Below are 21,699 nucleotides of genomic sequence, written 5' to 3'. Positions count from 1 at the left end.
AACTAATGACCTGTTTTTCTTAAGATACATTGGTGTAAAGTGGCACAACTGAACATGGTAAAATACAGATTGGCATTTTAAGGACTCTGCAAAAACTGAAAAATCGAACACTAGATTTACTAGTTATCAGTGAACACGTGAACGCAGCACAGCTACTCGGCCAACATGGCGGCGCCCACAAGCGGCAGATGTAGCTTTTATGTAGAGAAAAAGAAACGCTTTTGTAAAATGGTCGTCGCCAAAGGTAGAAGGTTCTGTGGAGAACATGCGACCATGGTGAGTTGTGGTGGGTTTGGTGACTTAAGGGCACGAAGATGAACGCTCGAGCTAAGGAAGATCCAGTCACACCATCAGATGAGGGTGTTCAACCAATACAGTGCATTAATACAAATATACATTTCTACTAACAAGTCAAATATTTAAATTCAGAAAAAATGAACACATTTTCTCATAAAATTGCACTGTTGAGCCGAAATACTGTACTGTATAATCAAGAATTTATTATTAAACCCCGGCTTTGGGTGAAATTAAGGAAAAGCTATAGTTTCCTCTTGTGGTGTTAAATACGAAAACAAAATAACATTTCATATTTCATATTTCCCATTCCATGGTCTGTGAAACTATGCTATGAAGGCCAAACTTGCTTGACAGAAGCCAGAAAATCATGATGGGTGAGCAGTGTGATCAGGTCATGTGTTTACTATTTCAGGAAGAAGGCGGCAGCAGGAGGATCGTTTGCCCTCTCGACCACAAACAGTGAGTGTCCTCATGTTATGATTGGCATGTTAATGCATTCATTGTTTCCAACTTTGTAACGCTACAAGTGTAATATTTACTCATGTTTTGGTCTGTATTCTTATTTAGTAGAGGAAACGTTCCTGTGCATTATTTCATTTGCTGACAGTTTTAGCTCCCAAGAAAACATCACATCTTTTATTGATTTTTGGCAAGCTTAAGGGTTGCGGTGTTCAGAAGGCAAGGGTCAAGAGGCAATTAATCTAAGATGGTAGCTAAAGTCAAATTAGCCACAGCTCAATCATCGCATGTCACTGTTTGTGATGTGTCCTCAGCACGGTCAGTGAAGACAAATTGGACAAACACTTGAAGAAATGCAACTCCAGAGACAAACCAAAACCTGTAAGCGTGTCACATTTCCTGTACTGCCTGTATGTGCCCACGCACGCTAACATGTTTCTCTTGTCAGCTTTATTACGTAGAAAACATCAATGCTGGCTCGGCTGACCAAGATCAGCACAGTCCCCAGCAGGTAACAATTAGTTTCGTGTTACACCCCCACCTGTTGCTATGGTAACATCCACTTACATTGTAATGTTACCATGGTAGCGTTGCGATGGTAGCATCCACTGATATTGTATCACAATGGTAGCATCACAACGATAAGATCCACTTAAATTGTAATGTTGCTATAGCGTTGCGATTGTAGCATTACCATGGTAACATCCACTTTAATTTTAATGTTTTACTAATGTTACCACAATAACATTATGATGGCAACATAATTTTTATTCTAATATTACCATGGTAGTGTTACAGTAGTAACACCTACTTTTATTGTGATGTTTCCATGATAGCGTTACTATAGTAACATTCACTTTTATGTCATGTTACAATGGTAGCAATTCATAACTGTTCAATTGAAATGTTGACTGTCATCTTGCTATGGTAACACGCTGTGTTAACAGGTGAGTCTGTGTGAAAGAACCAAGACTCAGTTACAACATCTGCTGGACAAATTGAAGACTGCTACAAAAGGTGATTGACTGTCTCCAAGTCCAGCTGTCTGACTCTCTCTCTGACTGTGTCTGTGTGCTTCATGAAGGGCTCAACTGTGAGCTGGAAGAACACTTCCTGTCTCATCCTGTTTTCCAAGAGGAACTCAATAACCCAAAAAATGGAGACTCCGCCCACAAACACCTTAAGCAGCAGGTAGAGAAGACCCATGAGTGTTTAGGGAATACACGCCGTCTGACAACCGCTCCTATCTCCCCCCCAGTCTTCCATCATAGCCCACCTGGAGGTATTGGGGTTGCTGGGGCGTGGGCGGTGCTTCGTGGAGTTTGGAGCGGGTCGAGGGAAACTTTCCCACTGGATCCACGAAGCACTGAAGACCACTGACCAGCCATCAGCCTTAGACGACCTGCAGCTGCTTTTGGTGGAACGAAGCAGCACCCGCTTCAAGGTGAGACCCCCAAGCCGTTGCAGTGCAAGTCATGTGGGGTACAAAAATTTTGATGTGTGCCACTATTTGGTAGTGTGTTGATTGGTGGACACAGAATGGCCAAAACCTCCTCAGAATAAAAGCTATTACACTAATCCCTCATTTATCCCAGTTAAGTGGTCCCAGACCCGACCGTGACAAGTGAATTTCTGCTAAGTTAGATTCCTTCTTTATAAATGGATTATTTTCAGTTATGGCATAGAAAACCTGTTTAGGATCTTCTACAGTTTTTAACTTTAGTAGATCCCTCTCGACATGAACTAAAACCCCTATAGTCACATTTACACTCTCGCTACCCAATATACAGTAGTAGACATGATCAGAGAAAATAAGCCATTAAAGACATCACACTTGTGCTCATGTGTGTCGCAGTAAATGTGCTCTGTGTGAAGGCTAGGAAGTGACGCCCGGGGTTCAGAGTTGAATTTTAGCATGTCACGGGTTACAGCCGCAAGGCAGTAATGTTATTATTGTGCCTGTTGTGAGATATTTAAACCTGCAATAAGCCTGTTGTTCCAGCGGTTTCACCGAACAATTACTGACACCTAGTGACCAATGTAGAATACTACATTTACAATATGAATGTCTTCTTAATGGTTTATAGTTGTATTTTAGTTCATATAGCCATTTTTATGCTTGAAAATGTTTGATTTAGGCAAAAAGATGTCAGATTTGCTTAAATATGCATACTTTAATAACAGTCAGTGCTCAACCACGAAACAGAATGATTAATATATTTTAGAAAAAACGCTGTATAGTGAAGCCGTGAAATTCTGCGATGTGGTGAGGGGCGACTGTACAAGAAAAATGTTATGTCTTGGTCCAGGTGGACGGGAAGCATCAGGATGCCGGCGTGGAGTTTGCCAGGCTGCAGATCGACATTCAGCACCTGGATTTGAGTAAGAGGCCGGCGTCGCCCTCTGCTGTTTCTCCTGTGTGTCTGCTCATGTGACTCTGGTCATGTGACTGATTGCAGGTAAAGTCCCGCTGCTCGAGCGTCGGCTGCCGCTCGTAGGGGTCGGGAAACATTTATGTGGAGCAGCGACAGGTAAGAACTACGCTTATGTACGCTGCGGTGCTCGTGGTGCAGCTCTATCACGCATGCAAATGACAAACCAAAGAAATAAACTCATCATCTTATTCTTGTTGGGTCAGATCTTGCTCTTCGCTGTTTGCTGGAAACATCAGCGCCTCAACACGAGCCACCAATGAAACGGCTCAAAATGTCGTCTTGCTCAGTAGCAGATGACAGACCTGCTTCCTGTGGATCCTCCGGTCCTGATCCAGTGTTGGGCCTAGCAGTGGCACTGTGCTGTCATCATCGCTGCGAGTGGCATCATTATGTGGGTCAGCAGTTCTTCTTGGACTTGGGTCTGGGTCCCGCAGAGTTCTCAGGATTCTGTCGCATGTCTAGCTGGGCCACCTGCGGCCTTCGAGCAGCCGATCAGAGAGTGGATGAAGAACACGAGCCGATAGAGGAGACAGATGATGTGCTCGGGTAAATATTTCTCACCTCAAGCATTTCATCAGATATTTGTTTGGTAGCACAGAACATAATCTCATTTTAATGAACATCAGACTTGTTAATAAGTTGGTCATGTGACAAGTGATGAGTGTGCTCATTTTATATCAGCATCATGTAGTCTGCGACTTGTTGGCAGGTTTTTGTCGCCAGCCGAGCGTGAGCAAATGGGACGCCGTTGCAAACTTCTGATTGACAGCGGGAGAATTCACTTCCTCCGCAGCAAAGGATTCCACGGCCGACTCACTCGTTACGTTGGCAGTCACGTGACCCTGGAAAATGTCCTGCTGACTGCCACGCCCTCCTCCTGACTTGATCTGATGTCTGATTTTTTGCAAATAAAAACAAACTTTGACATCAATCGTGTGTGAAAAAAACATCAGTCACCTGACTTGGATGAGTGATTGGCTAAGTTTTGGGGGGTCAGCAGGCGACTCTGTGCACGTTGAGAGCAGCATGCGCTCTCTTCCGGGCCTCCTGAATGTACATCAGCATGAAGTCTCGTCCGAACATCTCACGGTCGTCGTCTTCAGACGGCATTGTGGCAGACATGTTGACCTCCAGCGTCAGCGGATTGTCCCGGAAGTTGACGAACCTGTTGCCACAAAAAGAGCTGGAAGTCCTTTTTGAACTTTGATTGTGTTTAATCATCTGTGTTCTGTGATGGAGGAGGGACACTAGGGATGGCGTCCAGACGTGAGACAGAAAGTACATACTGACCTGAGGTTGGACATGTCCTCCATCATGGGTGGAATGTCGCTCAGTCTGTTGCTGCTCAGAACCAGCGTGTCCAGACTGGGCATTCTGCTGATGTTCTCTGGAAGCTTCTCCAGCTGGTTCCTCTGCAGCCACAACGCGTGCAACTTCTCCATCCTGAACACAGCAAGCACTACATTTTGAAAGGTAGACGGGAGGTGGAGCATAGCAGCACCCTTCACCTACGTGTTGATGTCTTCGGGTAAGGAGTGCAGGCAGTTACCCGCCATGTCGAGCCACTCCAACGCTGGCATGCGCAGCACGCACGGCGGCACGACGCTGAACAGGTTCATGGACAAGTCGAGATGCTGCAAGCACCTCAGCTTGCTCAACTGGACAGGTGACAGAACCATGTCAGTCGGATCTGCAACAACTCACGCAGCTGAACAGAACTGGTGCGACAACAAAACATCCCACAAGCTGGTTCTGTTCATGCTTCTTGCAAGTCGCATTCAAGCATGCATAGGAACAAGCGTCCTTGAATGGTTGGGTTGAAGAGCCAATCCACCGAGGGCCTACAAAGATCGACAAAAGAGAGAAGAAAAATACTTTGACCTGATCTGGAAGCTGGTGGAGGTCTCTGTTCATTGCCAGTTCCAACCTCTCCAAACTCTCACAGTTGCTGAGCTCCTCTGGAACAAATTGGACTCTGTTGTAGCTGAGCAGCAGTTCTCTGAGCCGGGTCAGTCCGCCTGAGCACATCACAACACTATCCAGAGCTTGTCTTATTTATTCGGTATCATCTAGGACACAAGACTGACCAATCTGTTTTGGGATCTCAGCGACCCCATTCCGGGACAAATCCAGGACCAGAAGGTTCTGGAAGGAGGAGATGAAGCTGGGAATCTTCTGCAGTCCGCAGCGGTGAATCTGCCACTCCTGCACCTGACTCAACTGGACCAGGCAGCCCGGCAGTGCCTGGACCACAACATCGCAAAGTTAGCCGTGTATTCAGGGGGTCACAGGTCGAGAGCCACGACGTCACCTTCCACTCCTCGTGCTCCAAGCGCAGAACCAGTCTGCCATCTTCAGTCGCCAGTTTCTCTTTGAGGCGAGCCAGAGTCTCTCGGTCCTCCCAAATGCCAACGCTCAACCTGTACGGGAGGCCAGAAGCACGTTTGTCAGTAATGCAGACGCCTAGAACCCGACTCATTCCTACACGACTTAAGCGCAAACATGTCTTCATCCCAAACTGGGCAAATTTTGTAGTTTAAAAGGCAAATGGAGCCGTAGTCCAACCTGCCGCGCGGCCTCTTGCTCTGCTTCTCCCAGTGGTCCCGGACATTCTGTATCTTGGTCTCCCACAAAGCTTTCATGGAACTGACCGAGCCACACATCACAATGGCCGCCATAACCTCCGTCCACCTTGTGATGTCACAGCGTACAGGATAACCTCTGACCCCGGCGCTCCTGCCATCAAGCACCTCGTCCCATCGTAAAATGTCAGCTGGTGTGTGACGTCATCTACCTGGAAGACCGATCAGTTAATCCCGTGCTTCTCAAATAGTGGGGGCCTGCCTCCCTGGGGATGCGCGGTGAACTGTTGGTGTGGGGGCGGTCGTGACAGGCAAGGAGTACTTTCAATGATAGTGCAGACCTGCCAACATTTACAAATGTATCATACTCAATATGCAATTTGACACTTGAATACACCTGGATGCATCACAGCTCTCCATTTTGTTGCATTTTTCTGGTTTCAGTTTGAGGTTCAGTCTGTACAGTACAGATAAATAGATATCAGTTTCTCAATAGTATTTCAAAACGGGGGGGGGGGGCGTGGTAGCAATTAGCATAGCATAGCGGTATACAGTACCGTGGTTAATGGAGTAGTTAGCATAGCAGCAGTATATTTTACTATGTAGTGGCTAATGGGACAAAAGTATTAGACATTAGACATTGCCGGAAAATACTTAAGCGGGAATTATTTTCCAGCATTACGACCCTCACCTCGTGTTGCTTGTGTTCTGCAACTGAAATCTGACTTCAGACGAGCTGGATAAATTTAGCTTCGAGGTCACGTTACCTCTGATTGACTTGTAGTTGTGTCAGTGTTCCAGCAGATGGAGACAGAGCACACATGCGACTAGTTACTTGAAAAACTAACAGGTGGTCTTCAGTGACAGACAAATCAAATAGTAGTTTTGAGTTTATTTTCCCCTAAGAAACGAACACGATTTCAATAAAACAAAGAAAAAAACACACGAGAACGTCGTCAAACACCACTGGAAAGGTTCTGAAACTGTTCAAAAATACAGAACAAATTAACTACAGGTGGCAGAAGACCACCAGCGTGATTATGATGATGCTGAAGATGAGGTGGTAACAGCATAATAAAGTTCAACTTTTTGTCTTCAAAGGTTCAATAAGGATCCACCTCATCATTATCTTCATCTATTAAAAGGTCCAAAAGCTCAGAGGTGGGAGGGGGTGTCGCTACAGCTGTGGTACTGTGCTTGTTTCTTGATGGTCATGTGATCCAAGTCTTGACCTGCAGTGGGGGGGGGGAGGGGTCATGTGACCACAGCCCCTTGGAAAACCACCTCTAACCAGGGCCAGCCTCTTCCACTCAGCACACCACCCGAAGGCCACGAGAAAATGGCGAAAGAGAACAAAGGCTTGCCGCAGGAAGAAGGTAGGGGGCGGGGCTTTATTTGAGGTCCAGTAGCATGCTGGCTGGGTTTTGCAGATAGTCCCTCCACATGTTGGAGAAGCGACACATGGTGGCGCCGTCAATGATGCGATGATCCGCCGACCAGCTGACATTCATAATGTGAGCGCGAATCACGTGACCGGCAGCATCGAAGCACGGGAGAATCTAAAGAAAAACAAAGAGGAAGTGACGACACCACACAGCAGGATCACAAGATGGACCCACCTGAATTTTCCCCAGAGCTCCGATGGCAACCTCTGGAGGAAGAATCACCGGTTTGGCATACGTCCCTCCAATCTACCCCAAAAGCACGGCATGTCAGTACGTGAACATCCTAAGCATCACAAGGTTCCATCAGAACTCACTGATCCAATGTTGGACAAGCTGAAGGTTCCTCCGCTCAGGTCGGTCGTTCCCAACTGACCGGCAGCGCCGAGTGCCTGCAGGCGGTTGACTTCCTGTGCAATGTCAAAGACGCTGAGAAGCTGCACGTTCTTCACATTGGGAACCAGCAGGCCCAGGCTGGTATCCATGGCGACACCAATGTTATGAGACGCCTGCCGCACAGAACACAATATGCTAAAAAACATTCTCACGGACAGAGTAACGCTAACTAACGCTAGCTATAATACCACGCTGCCTCACCTTGTACGTGATGTTCTGGCAGCCCTCATCCAATGAGGAGTTGAGAATGGGAAAGTGGACAAGGCTGAGGGAGGCGGCCTGAGCCAATGAGAGGACAATGTTAATGTGTTAATGTTAAATCCACCCATCATGCTCAAGAACAACTAGGCTACCTTGATGAAGAAGGGCATGTAGCTCAGTTTGACGCCTCGACCTTCAGCGACAGCCTTAAGCTCCACCCTGAGGGCCGCCAAGCGGCTCAGGTCCACCTCGTCACAGTAACCAAAATGAGGAATTTTGAGAGCCGCCGTCATAGTCTTCAACATTGCTTTGTGGAAGCCTGGAGAGCAAACAAACTCATGAGCTATGCTAACTTTTGCATCTTAGCCTAGGTTTGTCAGGTTGACCTTTGAGGGGCTCAGTAACATCTTTGCCAGTGAAGACAGGTTTGGGCATGATGGGCTGGGCCTTGAGGGCTGCTGAAGTCGTTGCGGGCCCGGCAGTGGCAATTGGAGGAGTAGGAGGTGGAGTCTGGATTTCCTGAAACGGGGTCGGGGGCAAGATGGCTCCCGTCTGCTTGGCCAGAAAGTTCAGGATGTCTTCCTTTAGGATGCGTCCGTCTCTACCTGTTCCCACCACCTCACTGAGCTTTATCTGAGAGGTCAAAGGTCAAAAGCTCAGAACACTAGGAGAGCACGAGGAAGACTGGGAAGAGACTTGCATTATTCTCCATGGCGAGGCGTCTGACAGCAGGTGTGGCCTGGGTCTTGTGACCTTTGATCTCCTGGTGGGTGTGTTCCTCTCGAGCCATGGCAGGCGTCTCCACCACGTCTTCTTCCTGGATCAGGTCTGGACAAGCACAGGCGGTTGTGGTGGAGGTCAGAAAGCTCTTTCTATAGACAACAAAAAACCCTTTCGGACCATGTGGTGTGTTCTGATCCACACCTGAACTGGATTCTGTCTCGATGTCCACCAGAGGTGTGCCCACCAGGGCGATGCCGTCTGTGTCATAGTAGAGTTTTCGAATGACGCCATCGTAACGACTGGTGATGGTGACAGACGCCTTGTCACTCTGGACCTCACAGATGCTGTCGAACTGAGACACTTTGTCTCCCTCCTTGACATACCTGCAAGCACGCCCAGCGTGTTTGCACAACCACAGAAAAAGATGTCAGGAAGCAGCACTAAAGAGCTTCAGGAAGTCATGTGTTGCCTTCACTGTGAAACGTACCACTCCTTCACCGTCACCTCCATGATTCCCTCGCCAATGTCCGACAGTTTGAACTGGACGATGGGTCCGCGACCCGCTGCATGACACAAGCATGCATCATCAGTGACATCGTCATCATCAGCGTGAAAATGGACCAATCAGGTGTGAGGTTTGCGTGCCATTATGCCGTTTGTCAACACATACTGACCTGCTGACATGTGTATCATCCGGCTCGACATCTGAAAGCTTCTGATGCACACTGGGAACTTCCTGTCGAGTGCGGTGGGAAGCAAGGCAAGACACGTGTGGCCGCGCACATTGTGCACTCGTAAACATTGCTGGCGGTACTGCTGGATCACCTGAAAGGACATCACACACAACTCAAAAGTCTTCATTATGCTGAGTGTATTTCCACCTCAATTCCTTAGTGATAAATAACATAACAAAGTAAGACCGTGTTTTATTTGTATAGTGTAAGTAATAATGTGTTTCCATAGCATTATAAATTAATACACTGTGTTGAATTGCTGTTAAGATCACTAATGTACATCCAGTCATTCATGACTGAACCTCGTTGGCATGGTAATGTTTTCTATTTCAATTGTGTATTGTGAAGAGTCATGAGCCAAAACTGTCATTGACCAGTTATCAACTGGTGAGCAACTTTCCAAAGTACAAGGCTAACTGCAAGTGCTAAAGCTTCTGGGAAATGGCTCGTTGTTTTGGTGCTAGCCTGTTAGCATGAACGTATCACAAACGTTACTGCAGCTAACAAGTTCTAATGAGCCGCGCTGTGACGTGGTAGGACGTCATGACTACACGCCGACGACCGCGTCCTGAAACATTTGAAGGTTCCTGTCCGTTAAAAGCAATTTCTCACCAGTCTGAACACCACAGAGGAGCCTCTTATCATGGCCGCCATATTTTTTCCCTGTCGTCACAGCTGCACGCCCCGCCAGCAGCCAATCAGCTTGCAGTGACAGCAGCTCGAGTTGACCGCAGCAAGGAAAAGCATTCTGAACTAAAGTTGATTTTTTTTTTTTTTTTAGTTTTTTAGTTAACATCAGCAAAAACTGTAACATGAAAAAACATTACCTATACTACAGTATTCGACGCCAATGTCAGACCTAAAAAAAAACTTATTTGATTCAAAACAAATGCTAGGGCTCTATGTACATTTTGTACATTCAATCGTCTTTCACATTTTACATATTCACATCATGTGAGTTTTTCTTTCTATTCTGTTTAATTAAGGGTTTGCACTTATGTGGGCGTACGAACGCTTGTTGTTTACTTTACTTTGAAGGCCTCCGAAAAAGGTTTTACTTGTTCCGCTTCCGATGACGCAGGGAAGTCGCAGAGAAGAAGTGTTAAAAAACAACAACAAAGTGCAGCCTGTGGCTCCTAGCCAGTGAAAAAGTTTAAGTTAAACAACAAGAATAAGAATATTACAAAGAATTGTTGTAATGGAGTCGTCAGTAGTCGAGCTGGACGGCAGCGTGATGGAGGGAGTGAGTAGAGCATCATATTTTCACGAGCATGTGCCTTGGTTCCTTCTGCTAACTTGCTAATACGCTAGCATTCGGCTCCAAACTCGCCGGTTGTCTCTTCTGTCTTCTCCGCAGGGCGGACAGATCCTGAGAGTGTCGGCGGCCCTCAGCTGCATCACCGGTTCTGCCATTAAAGTCTCTAAAATCCGAGCAGGCAGAAGTACACCGGGACTCAGGTGAGATAGCATCACAGGCTAGCAGGCTAACGTTAGCCTATTCATTCAAGTTGGTACCCGCAGGTTGAAACTCCAAGAATATGCTCGAAAACGTCGGCGCATTTGTTTAAAACGCAGTTAAATGCAACTAGTTTGATTATAGACTCAATTTGATAAAGGATTTTCTTTCTGATATGTGTTCATGCACACCCGACATACTCCGTTCATCAGAAATAAGATGACTTCACTGACGATATTGCTATAAAATATCCCTCTACTCTCAGACAGTATCACGCATTATTGTAGTTTTAGTTTTTTATACTATTCTTGTATCTTTTGCTATATCTCAATAGCCTGTGTAACAAATTGAGTGTCTGTCCGTTTTATAAGGTTTTTATACACTGAAATGTGTGTTTGTGTTTGTGTGTGTGTGTGTGTGTGTGTACAGGCCTCAGCACCTGAGTGGACTGCAGCTTACTTCAGACTTGTGTTCTGGCGTCCTGCAGGGTGGCGCTATCGGCTCCACCGACATCAGTCTGACTCCAGGAAAGATTCTTTCTGGAAGCTATACGGCGGACACACACACAGCAGGGTGACTCTCAGCATCAACACTGCTAATGTACTAGAGTGTGTGTTCTGTGTACTCACCCACACGTGTGTGCTTGTCAGGAGTGTGTGTCTGCTGTTGCAGGTTGTCTTGCCGTGCGCTCTCTACACTGACGCTGTATCACACTTCTGCCTCAGAGGAGGGACCAACGCAGAGATGGCCCCACAAATCGACTACACTGTGAAGGTACTCTTTGTCTTTGTATGGGGGTCGTTCATGTTCAATACACACATATGTGATTAAATGTTGTTTATTTTCCTCTTCAGGTCTTCAAACCCATTGTGGAAAAGTTTGGTGTCCATTTCGACTGTGACATCAGAATGAGGTGTGCGTGTGAGTGACTATGAGCGAGGCAATGTCAGTGTGCGTGTGAGTGACGATTTTTTTTTTCTGTGTGTGTGTCAGAGGCTTCTACCCAAAAGGAGGGGGTGAGGTGGCAGTGTCTGTGAGTCCAGTCAAAGAGTTGCAGGCCATCACCATGTTGGACAGAGGAAATATCACCAAGATTCACGGCAGAGCGTACGTCGCTGGCGTGCTGCCTTTCAAGGTACGTTTCACACAGGCCAATGCCAACACAGCACCCCAGTGGTTATGTGAATGCTGTGTTTTGTCTTCAGCTGGCCAAAGACATGTCCACCGCTGCAGTCCGTACAATTAGGAAAGAAATCAAAGAGCTCTACATCAACATTCAAGCACTGCAGGAGAAAGAAAAGGCTTTTGGCAACGGCAACGGCATCATGTAAGCCCCCCATCTTTGTGACGGCTAAGAAAACCTGTAATGTTGTCCACATTCACAAACATACTACACAACGTCTAAGGTTGAACATAATCCATTCCGGGACACTGGTCAAGCTCCATCCATCCATCTTCTATGCTGCTAAATTAGGGTCCTAGTCAAGCTCCAATTTGTGTACTATCTAATAGCATACAGTACAGGCCAAAAGTTTGGACACACTGCCTTTTTTTATTTTCATGACTGTTTACATTGTTGATTCTCACTGAAAGCATCAAAAGTATTAATGAACACGTGGAATTATGTACTTAACAAAAAAGTGTGAAATAACTCTAACGGTCTTCTATTTTAGATTCCTCAAAGTAGCCACCCTTTGCTTTTTTGATAGCGCTGCAAACCCTTGGTGTTCTTTCAATGAGCTTCATGAGGTAGTCACCTGAAATGGTTTTGCCTCGTCATGGTTACTTAGTGGAATTTCTTGCATTATTAATGGCATTGGGACCATCTATTGTGTTGGCCATGTTCAAGCTTTTTCCTGTACTGTATCTCATTAATAATTAATTTGATTTTAGTAAAAAAAAAAAAAAAAAAACAACAACAACTTGATACTGGTCAAAAATGGCTGCTTTTCCTGATTTTGGAAGTTCTGCTATCACATACGTCCAGTCAACATACTATAAACACGACAAGTGTTAGGGTGGTTTCATTGTGTCCTAAGTACATTGACCCTGAAACCACTTTACCGTGTAAAAATGTATGTGCTTGTGTGTTTCTAGAATCATAGCAGAGTCATCCACAGGATGTTTGTTTGCGGGTTCAGCTCTGGGCAAGAAAGGTGAGGACTGGCCTCCACCGGCAGCACAAACACAGGCCTGAAAAGACATGTGGACAATTCTATGACACGCACATGCTTTTTCCCAGTGCCCCCTTTGTCTTAACAAAGATGTGTGTTTCAGGTGTATATGCAGACAAAGTTGGCATTGAGGCTGCAGAGATGTTGCTTAGAAACATCCGGCACAACGGCTGCGTGGATGAGTTCCTTCAGGACCAGGTGAGTGGTCGGGACACACACGAAGGCTACCAGGCAGGCGGGCAGAGGGGGGTGCATGATTAAGTCAAGTCTCGTCTGCTCTCGGTCAGCTCATCATCTTCATGGCGCTGGCAAAGGGAACGTCTCGGATTCGAACGGGCGCCGTGACGCTCCACACGCAAACGGCCATCCATGTAGCGGAGCAGCTGACACAGGTGAGGTCATGTGATCTTTTCGCAGCACTCATAATAAACGTTGAAAATCTTGATTTTAAGAAGAGTGTGAAACTCCGGGGGGGGGGGTGCTGTTACAGTATTCTGTCAGACGGTCCTCGGGTTAAAAACAATTTCTGTTCATCGACGATAATGTAAGTCGGAACTTAGAACTTTCCTAAGTCACTCACTCTGTACACAGAACACATGAAGGACATATAAAATACAGTTATAAAAAGATGAACTGGAAGAATTAAATGAAACAGTAATGAAAAGAGAGCAACTCGTTACTTTTTCCTGTGGTTGTCTTGTAGGCCTTTCTACCATCTTAAAATATTGTCCCAGGCTAGTCTGGAAGGCTGACTTTCTTCTTCTCCCCGATCTCCTTGTAACAGCGCATGGATTCCTTAACCTTGCTAGCATTCTGTAATCTTTATTCTTAATGATAGTAGTGACAATCAAGCGGGTGACACCAAAAGAGTGGCCAATGTTGTTGGGTGTGTCGCCTCTGTGAGTTTTTTTTTTTAAATTATCTTCATTTTCACTTCTATGTTGATGGCTTGACTTTCCTTTGGCGCTTTGTCGCTTGGGAGACATGATGAAGTGGAAGAAGTTAACTAATGAGCGATGTTATTCTTACTTGGTGTGGCTTAGCAGGTACACACTGTATTCATCCACCCAGCATGAGGGACACTGCATTATTGTGCTGTGCATGGTGCGTATTCTTCTATACCGGTGCAAGTTGTAACAAGTTCTCAAGCGCTTACAGACCAAAATTAAGCTTTTAATTAATTTATGGGACTGCAATTGTAACCACGGCATGTCATGGAACCGAGAACCACCTGTAATAAATAGGATTGTTGGAGTTCTGTTGTCTATCATTCAGGATTGTTGAGTTTAAATGACAAACTTTAAAATAAAACAAAAAACAAAAAAAACACGCAGAGTGCGCCCCCTAGTGGCTGCTTGCTGCAACATGACTATGTCGACTTTTTTTCCCCCTCAGGCCAAGTTCAAAATCACAAAATGTGAGGATGAAATGAGCAACAGCGCCACCTACATCATTGAATGTCAGGGGTCAGGGATCACCAACCCCAATCTGTAAGCACGTACTCAGAACAGTATGTGTGTTTGGCTGAACTTCTCAGGTTTTTTTTGTTTGTTTGTCAGCTGCAATGATCAAAAAATAAATGTGAATAAACATTGTCTTGCTGTGCTTTTTAATGTGAAGTTTAGTTTGACAGTTTTAGTTTGGATCAGTCAATGCTTCAGGTATTATTATTGACATGAGGATGTTTTTACCACACGTGAGCCTCTGGAATGTTTTAATGAAGGTGACATCGTAGGTTTGAACATGATGATCAGAGCCTGCAGATATGTCACATGTTGTCGTCTGGTTTCTGTGATGTGTTGATGATGACCCGGTGACCCTGTTAAGTCACCTGTGGCAGGTGGGCAGATGTTGGATTCAGGTCTGAGTCCTGCCAGCCTGCTGAAACCTGAGCGGGATGGAAACTCACACCTCCATCCCCTGTAGAACCAGCAGAAACCTGAGCCCGATCACCTGACACCCCACCACCATTAGCAATCCACCATTCAGCCGTCCGTCCTGCAGAATGGCGGATGTCCGGAGGGTGTATCAAGACGAGCTGTGGGGCCTCCAGCCCTCACCTCCGGGACATGGACCAGGACCGAGCACAAACTGTGTGTGGATTTCTCTAGTTGCAGGTGAGTGTGACATCATCGCTGACAAAGAGCTCATCATTAGTCACGCCTTCTTGCTCACACTGTGACGTCACACGTGATTGACTTGGACAAACTCCCTTGTCGACCTCCTAAAAACAGCAGAGCGGTGACATAGCTGTTGACAAACCAATACACGTGTATTATTTACACTCCATATATCTCTTAATCCCTTAGGAAACTGAGACCCTTGCATAGATATGGTCCTAGATTATATGTTAATATGCAAACAATGAATCAGCGGACACAGAAGTATCTCGTGGGGTCATTTTAACAGGTAAAACCTTTATGTCTACGCAATACTTCGTCGATTGGAAATACTTTATTTGGATATCCCACACTACTGAGACCGCCTCAGTGGAACTACCACAGTCTAAATTTAATATCAAACAACAAATGAACTCCAAAGCAAACCAGAACAAAGAAAAAGAATAAAGTAAGTCTTTTGGGCGCTCCATTGTGGCTTGAAGAGCACAGTCTTGCTTTGGCCCAGTGGCAGTGAAGGCAACACGGTGTGTTCTGTTTGCTGATTGGCTGCAGTTGCCATGAAGGGCCTCGGTCGCCATGGAAACGTGTCTTAAGGAGGGACTTACTCAATCAGTGCTTCAGACTGTTGTTGTTAATCCGGTCGAGTGGCGACGTGCTAACATGCTAACTCGGGATTACTTGACGGTGAATCATTGAGATTTAAGTGAAATTCAGGTGAAATTGACGCAGGAAACCCCAGAAACGTTGCCAGAGAGGAGCGTGTGCGCATGGGCAGCAGACGCAAAACGTGATGGGAAGTTGAGGAGAAAGTTTACAACTTGTTGACGGCTTCCAGCTAGCTGTGCTGTTAGCCTGCCGGTGGCTGATCGACAAGTTGAGAGTCCAGGATTTAGACGGATCCATGACCCACTCCCCGGTTCTGTCCGCTTTGTTCGGCATGACGGACGAGTCCGAACCGCTGGGAGCCGCCGAGTTTATCAAAGGTAAAAACAAAAACAAAAAAAGCATAAACGAAGTAGCATTTGCACCACGTGACTCTGGGCGGAAATAAATTGTTGACGTAATTAAGACTTGAACGATTTGTCAGTGAATGAAACCTAGTTAAAGACGAGGTTGTGAAGTTGAGGGTCGAAATTTCAACTTATTTCAATTGTTTAAAGATCAGTGAGAACTTCACCATAGCAACCGTGTGTGTATCCATGAAACACCGTAAAGAATGTTCATTTCCTGTCACCTTGGTGTCTCCAGAACTGATCAAACGCAATCCTGCAAATATGTTTCAGAGCGTCTGTATTTCGCTACGCTACGAAGCAAACCCAAAAGCACGGCCAACACTCACTACTTTTGCACGGATGACGAGTTTGTTTACGAAAAGTAAGTCTTGTGCGTCACATTCAGTATGGCTTTTATTGTGAAGAGAATAACCAACTTCCTGTTGTGTGGACAGTTTCTATGCAGACTTCGGTCCTCTCAACTTGGCCATGTTGTATCGATACTGCTGCAAACTGAACAAGAAGCTCAAGGTGAGTTCCTCATGCCACCGCCCTGAGCTGGAATGTCCACAATGCACCTGAAGGTTGACGGCATCTCTAACACACACACACACACACACACACACACACACACACACACACACACACACACACACACACACAATCATACACACGTGTACATAAATCAAGCGTCTAAACCTGGACAGTCATAACATTTTAAAGTTGTTCTGTGATGAATGTTGATGGCACACCTGTCGCTATCACTTCTGTCTTCCATCTCATCAACCTTGCTGATTATTTTTTCCTTGTCTCCTGTGGGCAGTCGTTCACGTTGACCAGGAAACGAATCGTCCACTACACCAGCTTCGACCAGAGGAAGAGGTCCAATGCTGCGGTGCTCATTGGAGGATATGCTGTGAGTCCCCTGACAGCCCCTAACCGCAACTCAGACTGTTAGCTTAACTGAGCACTGAAGACTGATTGCAACGTTTTGGCGTCTCACCTGAACGAATGAACGTGTGTGACAGGTGATCTATTTGAAGAAAACCCCAGAAGAAGCTTACAGAGCTCTGGTCTCTGGATCCAACGCCTCCTACCTTCCCTTCAGGTGAGTCCGAACTCCAGCCTCTACCTAGTACCATTTGTTTCCACTTTGTGCAAGTTTTACCAAAAGAAGAATACGCAAATGGAGCAGAAGATGCCGTGTGTGAACACGTGTGTGTGTGTGAGAGAGACAGATAAAGGCCGAAGTGTGGTAGGCATTATGTAACTGCAGGGTTAAACAGCTGATGGATTTAGTGTTACTGTGAGGCCACGCCCACATTTTGCTGCTTTCACTGACACTCGACAAATTAAACAAACAAGTATTAGACAATAGATGGATGTTGAGATAGATAATTGGATAGAGTTGTGTGTGTGAGACAGTTATTGATTTTGTGTTTGTGCAGGGATGCATCATTTGGGAACTGCACCTTCAACCTGAGCGTGCTCGACTGTCTGCAGGGCATCAGGAAGGTGAGCTGTCATTCACGTGTTGCTCATTGGTAGGCCTGTCATGATAATCGATACATCGATTAACCGCACCATAAATAAAAACAAACTCAGTAATTTTGCCGGCTGCGATAAATTGACATGTGCATGCGTGTTTGTTGGCGCTAGCGAGGCACAAGCGAGCGTACACACAGAGTGCTGCAAGTGAGTGTCGTGAGGAATAACAAGCAAGCAAACGCAAATGGGTGATTCTCCTGGAAGGGCTACCAGCGAGTACTGACAGGCGTACTAGCAACAGTGCAGTTACTTTCAAGGGTCACGACACACACACTACAGTGATTTGAGGCCATGGCCATGTGAAAATATACTGCAAACCTATTGAATAAACAGAGGAACCGGTGTGGAATGTTTTCTTCGCGCCTGATGTCAATTTCCGCCCGTTTGCGCATCGTCATTTTGTGACGTGAAAAAGTTTGTGACAAAGACAATGAAATAAATAATACAAAATGGTGGAAGTTACGTTTCACCTGCCATGATTCCCGAAGTATAACACCTCATTGTGCACCAAACACATTTTGGTGCATTCAAAATATGTACTTTGACCAAACTCCGACAAAACATTACACCTCATTATACGTAAACGGTGTATTCCACACAGAATTGTATATGCAAATGAGCTGACGTTGTTTTGTTTTTTTTCAATAGTCAGACAATAACGAAAGTGACAGTGATTTAAAATCAGAAATATTGTCATTGATTTTTATTTAAGTACAGTTTTTGCTCAAAGAGAAATTTTTATTTTCATTGGGGTGTTTTTTTAATTTTTTTTATTTAAAAGCCCTTACATTCCAATTACAATGTTAAATAGTTTTTTAAAAAGTTTTTTTGCTTTTTTTATGATGTACTGTCATTATTATGCCATATGTTATCATTACATTCATGAAAAAATGGTCTCAAAATAATTTTGACAGTATAATTTATCGGCAATAATTGGTAGGTCAATTATTGTCCAGCAAATGTATTGTGACAGGCCTTCTCATTGGTTGCATTTGTAGCCACTTCTTGTCAGTCTTTTGTGCATTTTAGGCTCTCCAACACGGATTCTATGACTTTGAGACGTTTGATGTGGATGAGTATGAACATTACGAGGTACAAACTACATCTGCCATCATGCACTGCTTGCTTCCACTCTTTGTGACGTGGAATGTTGATAGCTATCCGTTTTTTCAGCGGGTCGAGAATGGAGACTTTAACTGGATTGTTCCGGGCAAACTTTTGGCGTTTAGCGGACCACATCCCAAGAGCAAAATAGAGAATGGTGAGAACATCAATGCACATACGCACGCACGCACACACACACACACACACACTCGCTCACAATGCCAAATTGTGTTCTTCTGACTCCCCCCCCCCCCCAGGTTACCCTCTCCATGCCCCTGAGGCCTACTTCCCCTACTTCAGGAAGCACAATGTGAGCGCCGTTGTCCGTCTCAACAAGAAGATCTATGACGCCAAGCGATTCACAAACGCTGGCTTCAACCACTACGACCTCTTCTTTCTGGACGGGAGCACGCCCAGTGACATCATCACACGCCGCTTCCTGTCCCTATGTGATGGCGCGCCCGGCGCCATGGCGGTCCATTGCAAAGGTGAGGGCGTCCTCTCAGTGTATCCCCTTGTCTCTGTCTCAGCGTCAGACTGCATCTAATCTGATGCACCGCCCCCTCTCCATCTCTTTAGCTGGTCTGGGAAGGACGGGCACTCTGATTGGCTGTTACCTCATGAAGCATTACCGCTTCACTGCACCTGAAGCCATTGCGTGGATCAGGATCTGCAGACCTGGATCTGTGATTGGACCGCAGCAGCACTTTCTGGAAGAGTAAGTGTTCGTTCGTCATAGTAGGTGGCTCCTGCGGTCAGCTGTCAAATGGCCATCAGACTAACTGGACTGGATTGGACTTTGTTGGCAGGAAGCAGGCGTGGCTATGGTTGCTAGGAGACAACCAGCGCTCACAGAAGTCCAAGCTGGAGGAGAGGACGGTGCCTCACCTTATTGCCAGTATGGATGACCTCACCTTAAACCCCACAATCTCTGCCCACAACGCTGGCGTCCAACCTTCATCAAGCTCCGACTGCCTGCTGGAGGTATGCATGCGCGCGCGCACACACACACACACACACACACACACACACCCACACATATTGTCATTTAATGTTGTTGTGTTGTCGTGGTCTAGAGCAACGTGACCGAGCGATCCGCTCTAACTCAGGGAGACAAACTGAGAGCCTTAAAGAGTCGACGACCCCCCCGTCCAGCCACCACTGGAGCTTTGAGGTACTTGAAGTAGAAGCAGAATGCTTTTCCCCGGGGGCGGAGTTAATGGCTTGTCTGTCTGTGTTTCAGAGTGGAGCAGGTGAAGAACCACAGCAGGTCCGCATCGCAACCTCTCAGGTGAGCAAACGCCACAAGTGTCCTCCACACGTGCGCCCCACACGTGTGCTGATGGTCGGCATCTCTCCTCAGACTGACCATGGGTGGAGATCAGAGCTCCACCTCCCCGCTGAAATCCTTCAAGTTCCCAACACCGTCTGCTGCTGCTGCTGCAGCCAAGAGGATCGGTCGAAGTCCGTCGTCATCCAGCATGAGGTCAGACACTTCCTGTTTAGCTTTTTTTTGTCCTCTGAGGTACAACAACCCCTTTCATTGGCTGCTGCCGTCACATGACTCATTAGTTTAGACCAGTTGGTGTGTGTGTGTGTGTGTGTGCGTGTGCGTGTGTGCGTGCGTGCCCGTGCGGCAGCTCCCGATTGGCCAGCTCGCTAGGTGATGTGTATGCTGCCCACGCGGAGGAGGACAGGAAGATGTACGCTTCTCTTCCTCCCCCCTCCTCCTCCCCCCTCTCCTCTCTGGCCCCACCCTCCCTGTGTAGTTATAGTAACGGCCCTATGCTACATGAGGTCCATGGCGATATGCTGGCAGGCTCAGCAGCGCCCCCTTCCTTGTCGTACGGCACTCTAACTGCTCCGTTGGGACGCTACCTGAGCCGCTCCATTCCCGTAAGTCAGCTAGCCCCGCCCTTTTGTGCTCATTGGTTCACTCTGCCGTGACATCACCAGCATGCAGCCACCACTGTGTGTGTGTGTGTGTGTGTGTGTGTGTGTGAGATGGTGGGGCTTGCTTTGTTGTTCATTGTTAGCAAACAGTGTGCTCATGGGGTCGGAAGCCATCAAACACAATCTGACTTTTTTTTTTTGGACTTGCAGTCCCTTCAGTCTGACTACGTCCAGTTCTAGAAGATCCCATGTGCCCTGAACACACCACCTTGATGATTGCCCTCCTGCTGCTGCTACTCCTCCTCTCTAAAAGACTGAACTTGTATGTAAAAGAAGTTTTATTTAGATAAATGTTTTTCATTTTTGTTTTAAAGACTCTTTGACGGAACAATGACCCCATTATCATGGTTACAGTATTCACTGCGTGATTGGCAGAGATGTTTTGCAGAATGCTTTTTTTCTTTTATGCTTTTAACTTAGTGATTCTGGAATGGGCTCAGCAGTTTTGAGAAGACCAATCACAAAATACACATGCACACAGAAGGTGTTGCGCTAGCTGTTAGCCTCAGGAAGAATAGATAGCTGCTAACTGCTCACACTTAAAAGTTGGACTTGATTTTAGTTTGTCTAATGAATGGCGCTGATGATGCCGGAGCTTGGATGAAGGTTATTAATGGATCACGTGACGGATTCAGTCTCCTACCTCCTCAATTTTGGTTTTTAAGAGCAATATTGGGCACTTCCAAAATAAGAGCTGCTGGGACCAAAACGCAGTGTTGCTGTGAAAACAGAACTCACACAAAGTTTTAAGTTTGGGTGAAGTAACAGCATGGTGATGATGAAGATGATGAGGATAACGACGTGTGCCATAAAGGAGAGTTGAGGTGTTTTTATGAAATGAGCTAAAAAAAAATGTTTAAAAAAAGAACTTCCTGTTTATCTTAAGTGTACAGAGCAGCTAATGACACATTGTAACTATCTATCACAGGGCTTTTATTTTGAAGCTTTCAGGAAGCTTTTATTTTTTCAACTTTGGAAAGATGTTTATTTTCTTGACACTGGAGAAAATAAATTATTTTTGTTGACTGGCTTGTCTCATGTCATGTGATCGACACTCTCGTCCTTTACTATAATCTATTACTG

The 21,699-nt window shown here is 46.0% G+C and overlaps 5 protein-coding genes and 1 long non-coding RNA gene across 11 annotated transcripts; 3 read left to right on the top strand and 3 right to left on the bottom strand.

The window, feature by feature from the left end:
• Nucleotides 1-155: 155 nt before the first annotated feature.
• trmt13 (tRNA methyltransferase 13 homolog) lies at nucleotides 156-4,116 on the top strand. The gene is made up of 11 exons (XM_054788503.1): nucleotides 156-276; nucleotides 710-756; nucleotides 1,071-1,137; nucleotides 1,205-1,267; nucleotides 1,704-1,773; nucleotides 1,841-1,947; nucleotides 2,015-2,200; nucleotides 3,066-3,138; nucleotides 3,216-3,287; nucleotides 3,395-3,737; nucleotides 3,901-4,116. Exons 1-11 carry the CDS (start codon nucleotides 166-168, stop codon nucleotides 4,070-4,072), a joined length of 1,311 nt encoding a protein of 436 aa, XP_054644478.1. The 5' UTR covers nucleotides 156-165; the 3' UTR covers nucleotides 4,073-4,116.
• lrrc39 (leucine rich repeat containing 39) lies at nucleotides 2,930-6,589 on the bottom strand. Of its 6 annotated transcripts, XM_054788509.1 has the most exons (9): nucleotides 6,465-6,588; nucleotides 5,757-5,985; nucleotides 5,503-5,611; nucleotides 5,279-5,435; nucleotides 4,935-5,209; nucleotides 4,704-4,849; nucleotides 4,482-4,634; nucleotides 4,149-4,356; nucleotides 2,930-3,669 (listed from the first exon to the last, which is right to left on the bottom strand). In XM_054788509.1, the coding sequence occupies exons 2-8, from the start codon at nucleotides 5,867-5,869 to the stop codon at nucleotides 4,185-4,187; spliced, it is 1,125 nt and encodes a 374-aa protein (XP_054644484.1). In that variant the 5' UTR covers nucleotides 5,870-5,985; nucleotides 6,465-6,588; the 3' UTR covers nucleotides 2,930-3,669; nucleotides 4,149-4,184. The 6 variants fall into 6 exon arrangements, 5 of the variants coding, with proteins under 5 accessions (XP_054644484.1, XP_054644485.1, XP_054644482.1 ...); XM_054788510.1 differs by having other exon boundaries at nucleotides 2,930-4,356; nucleotides 4,482-4,650; nucleotides 6,465-6,589; XM_054788507.1 differs by having other exon boundaries at nucleotides 2,930-4,356.
• Nucleotides 6,590-6,674: 85 nt separating this feature from the next.
• On the bottom strand, nucleotides 6,675-9,965 carry dbt (dihydrolipoamide branched chain transacylase E2). Its single transcript, XM_054788498.1, has 11 exons — nucleotides 9,882-9,965; nucleotides 9,210-9,360; nucleotides 9,023-9,098; nucleotides 8,737-8,918; nucleotides 8,513-8,640; nucleotides 8,199-8,445; nucleotides 7,965-8,131; nucleotides 7,813-7,890; nucleotides 7,533-7,724; nucleotides 7,393-7,464; nucleotides 6,675-7,332 (listed from the first exon to the last, which is right to left on the bottom strand). The coding sequence occupies exons 1-11, from the start codon at nucleotides 9,921-9,923 to the stop codon at nucleotides 7,165-7,167; spliced, it is 1,503 nt and encodes a 500-aa protein (XP_054644473.1). The 5' UTR covers nucleotides 9,924-9,965; the 3' UTR covers nucleotides 6,675-7,164.
• Nucleotides 9,966-10,324: 359 nt separating this feature from the next.
• Nucleotides 10,325-14,494, top strand: rtca (RNA 3'-terminal phosphate cyclase). Its single transcript, XM_054788516.1, has 11 exons — nucleotides 10,325-10,512; nucleotides 10,627-10,727; nucleotides 11,155-11,298; nucleotides 11,376-11,499; nucleotides 11,580-11,638; nucleotides 11,719-11,860; nucleotides 11,931-12,052; nucleotides 12,823-12,881; nucleotides 13,003-13,097; nucleotides 13,187-13,291; nucleotides 14,295-14,494. The coding sequence occupies exons 1-11, from the start codon at nucleotides 10,468-10,470 to the stop codon at nucleotides 14,391-14,393; spliced, it is 1,095 nt and encodes a 364-aa protein (XP_054644491.1). The 5' UTR covers nucleotides 10,325-10,467; the 3' UTR covers nucleotides 14,394-14,494.
• A 1,130-nt stretch (nucleotides 14,495-15,624) lies between these two features.
• Nucleotides 15,625-21,644, top strand: cdc14ab (cell division cycle 14Ab). The gene is made up of 15 exons (XM_054788499.1): nucleotides 15,625-16,002; nucleotides 16,303-16,393; nucleotides 16,467-16,542; nucleotides 16,835-16,927; nucleotides 17,040-17,119; nucleotides 17,460-17,526; nucleotides 18,589-18,651; nucleotides 18,733-18,820; nucleotides 18,921-19,151; nucleotides 19,243-19,381; nucleotides 19,473-19,647; nucleotides 19,740-19,837; nucleotides 19,907-19,954; nucleotides 20,027-20,149; nucleotides 20,767-21,644. Exons 1-15 carry the CDS (start codon nucleotides 15,921-15,923, stop codon nucleotides 20,813-20,815), a joined length of 1,503 nt encoding a protein of 500 aa, XP_054644474.1. The 5' UTR covers nucleotides 15,625-15,920; the 3' UTR covers nucleotides 20,816-21,644.
• Nucleotides 16,252-17,742, bottom strand: LOC129188281 (uncharacterized). Its single transcript, XR_008572582.1, has 3 exons — nucleotides 17,015-17,742; nucleotides 16,764-16,946; nucleotides 16,252-16,608 (listed from the first exon to the last, which is right to left on the bottom strand). It is a non-coding gene; the product is annotated as an uncharacterized LOC129188281 (long non-coding RNA).
• Nucleotides 21,645-21,699: the final 55 nt, after the last annotated feature.

Source organism: Dunckerocampus dactyliophorus, chromosome 10, assembly GCF_027744805.1.
Source record: "Dunckerocampus dactyliophorus isolate RoL2022-P2 chromosome 10, RoL_Ddac_1.1, whole genome shotgun sequence".
Lineage (NCBI taxonomy): Eukaryota > Metazoa > Chordata > Actinopteri > Syngnathiformes > Syngnathidae > Dunckerocampus > Dunckerocampus dactyliophorus.
This window is presented reverse-complemented; position numbering and strand designations above follow the sequence as displayed.

Coding starts and splice junctions, on each gene's coding strand:
- trmt13 (XM_054788503.1), top strand. CDS start 166: ATGGCGGCGCCCACAAGCGGCAGATGTAGCTTTTATGTAGAGAAAAAG. Junction 2,201..3,065: donor GAAGCAGCACCCGCTTCAAG/GTGAGACCCCCA, acceptor GTCTTGGTCCAG/GTGGACGGGAAGCATCAGGA. Junction 3,288..3,394: donor TTTATGTGGAGCAGCGACAG/GTAAGAACTACG, acceptor TTGTTGGGTCAG/ATCTTGCTCTTCGCTGTTTG.
- lrrc39 (XM_054788507.1), bottom strand. CDS start 5,869: ATGGCGGCCATTGTGATGTGTGGCTCGGTCAGTTCCATGAAAGCTTTG. Junction 5,210..5,278: donor TGAGATCCCAAAACAGATTG/GTCAGTCTTGTG, acceptor TGATGTGCTCAG/GCGGACTGACCCGGCTCAGA. Junction 4,850..4,934: donor AGCATGAACAGAACCAGCTT/GTGGGATGTTTT, acceptor TCACCTGTCCAG/TTGAGCAAGCTGAGGTGCTT.
- dbt (XM_054788498.1), bottom strand. CDS start 9,923: ATGGCGGCCATGATAAGAGGCTCCTCTGTGGTGTTCAGACTG. Junction 8,641..8,736: donor CGAGACAGAATCCAGTTCAG/GTGTGGATCAGA, acceptor GTGCTTGTCCAG/ACCTGATCCAGGAAGAAGAC. Junction 7,891..7,964: donor ACATGCCCTTCTTCATCAAG/GTAGCCTAGTTG, acceptor TCATTGGCTCAG/GCCGCCTCCCTCAGCCTTGT.
- rtca (XM_054788516.1), top strand. CDS start 10,468: ATGGAGTCGTCAGTAGTCGAGCTGGACGGCAGCGTGATGGAGGGA. Junction 11,861..11,930: donor CTGGCGTGCTGCCTTTCAAG/GTACGTTTCACA, acceptor TTTTGTCTTCAG/CTGGCCAAAGACATGTCCAC. Junction 13,292..14,294: donor TAGCGGAGCAGCTGACACAG/GTGAGGTCATGT, acceptor TTTCCCCCTCAG/GCCAAGTTCAAAATCACAAA.
- cdc14ab (XM_054788499.1), top strand. CDS start 15,921: ATGACCCACTCCCCGGTTCTGTCCGCTTTGTTCGGCATGACGGACGAG. Junction 17,527..18,588: donor GTCTGCAGGGCATCAGGAAG/GTGAGCTGTCAT, acceptor TGTGCATTTTAG/GCTCTCCAACACGGATTCTA. Junction 19,955..20,026: donor TCCGCATCGCAACCTCTCAG/GTGAGCAAACGC, acceptor ATCTCTCCTCAG/ACTGACCATGGGTGGAGATC.